Source organism: Opisthorchis viverrini, assembly GCF_000715545.1.
Source record: "Opisthorchis viverrini unplaced genomic scaffold opera_v5_1127, whole genome shotgun sequence".
Classification (NCBI taxonomy): domain Eukaryota; kingdom Metazoa; phylum Platyhelminthes; class Trematoda; order Opisthorchiida; family Opisthorchiidae; genus Opisthorchis; species Opisthorchis viverrini.
In genome coordinates, this window is record NW_008752947.1 from 451 (window position 1) to 2,006 (window position 1,556).

At 45.1% G+C, this 1,556-nt stretch overlaps 1 protein-coding gene across 1 annotated transcript in view; it reads left to right on the forward strand.

Annotated features, from left to right (window-relative positions):
- Positions 1 to 633: 633 nt before the first annotated feature.
- T265_12152 (hypothetical protein) overlaps positions 634 to 1,556 on the forward strand; it is a gene marked incomplete at both ends in the record, with an annotated part of 5,291 nt that continues 4,368 nt past the window's right edge. Inside the window, 5 exons of the mRNA XM_009179193.1 lie at positions 634 to 666; positions 699 to 833; positions 909 to 1,169; positions 1,221 to 1,394; positions 1,434 to 1,508. Coding sequence (XP_009177457.1) covers positions 634 to 666; positions 699 to 833; positions 909 to 1,169; positions 1,221 to 1,394; positions 1,434 to 1,508 — 678 coding nt within the window. The remainder of the gene's footprint in view (positions 667 to 698; positions 834 to 908; positions 1,170 to 1,220; positions 1,395 to 1,433; positions 1,509 to 1,556) is intronic.

The window sequence follows — 1,556 nt, forward strand, 5'->3', positions numbered from 1 at the left end:
AAAAAAATCTCTATCTGGAATACGCAGACGATGTCATTTTCGTGTGCAAAAAAAGAAAGTTCAGGTCATCATCATCGACAGCGTGACATCAGTGTTCCACGCTGGTAGTATTTTTGGATGGACCGAAAAAATTAATTCAGTCCTTTGGCACGCGCTTTGCACCTCTAAAGTGTAAGGTCATTATTCTGGACATACTGTCACTCACCATCATCATCATCATCATCAATGACAGCACTGATGCTTCACTGCCGTACAACCATAAAGTTCGTTTAGTTTATATATTTATATAAATGTATTGAAAGCCCTACACTGAGGAGAAGAGAAAAAGAGTGGGTGAGGGAGAGGACCTAGTGCTGGCCTATGTCAAGCATACTGAGGTGCCTACACCTCCAACCGCTCAATCAGACAATCTGGAAAGAAACTGATAGCACGAACGCCACTGACATCGATTAGCCGGCATAGACCGTCAACTGGGTGAGAAAGACGCTCGAAAAGGAAATGCGTCACGACAGTTAGTCTTTGAAACGAACAGGAAGTTTGCAATGTCGACCAGATCTTGTGAGTGAAGGAGTGTATGTGGTATTGGTGGTGGCACTGGTCGAAGGAGGGATCGCGTGACTGTGTGGTTGTGTAATGGAGGGGTTCGTAGTATGCTCATCATCAGAGGTTGGTCGTGTGTGCATGTAAGCAACTTTTAGTCGATCGATAGCGTCTTTCCTGGTAGCACTTGTCTTTTCCCGCTTAATGTGGCGCGTCAAGCGTTGATTCGAGAGCAGCAAGCGGGATTCCTACCAGGTAGATGTTGCACTGACCAGATCTTCGCACTGCCTCAGGTGCTAAGACAAAACCCTGTGCAGTAACCACTTGCTGTATTCGTATTCCAGGATTTCTGAGGCGCATTTGACTAGGTTTACCCATCTGTTCTCCATAACAAGCTTTCTTGGCAAGGGTGTTCTCAGACTTTTAAGATTGCGACCTTATTTGCAGAGCTGCGTAAGGGCTTCCACACACAAGGTGTTATCCGACATGGATACCCACTCTCTCCATCCTCGTTCCTATTCGTGCTCGACGAGTCAATCAGAGGAACACTGAAAAGTCTTCAAAGCCCTCATATTCGAGTAGCTGCTGACAAAATTCTCCATCTGGAATACGCAGACGATGTCGTTTTCGTGTGCAAAAAAAGAAAGTTCAGGTCATCATCATCGACAGCGTGACATCAGTGTTCCACGCTGGTAGTATTTTTGGATGGACCGAAAAAATTAATTCAGTCCTTTGGCACGCGCTTTGCACCTCTAAAGTGTAAGGTCATTATTCTGGACATGCTGTCACCCACCATCATCATCATCATCATCATCAATGACAGCACTGATGCTTCACTGCCGTACAACCATAAAGTTCGTTTAGTTTATATATTTATATAAATGTATTGAAAGCCCTACACTGAGGAGAAGAGAAAAAGAGTGGGTGAGGGAGAGGACCTAGTGCTGGCCTATGTCAAGCATACTGAGGTGCCTACACCTCCAACCGCTCAATCAGACAATCTGGAAAGAAACTGA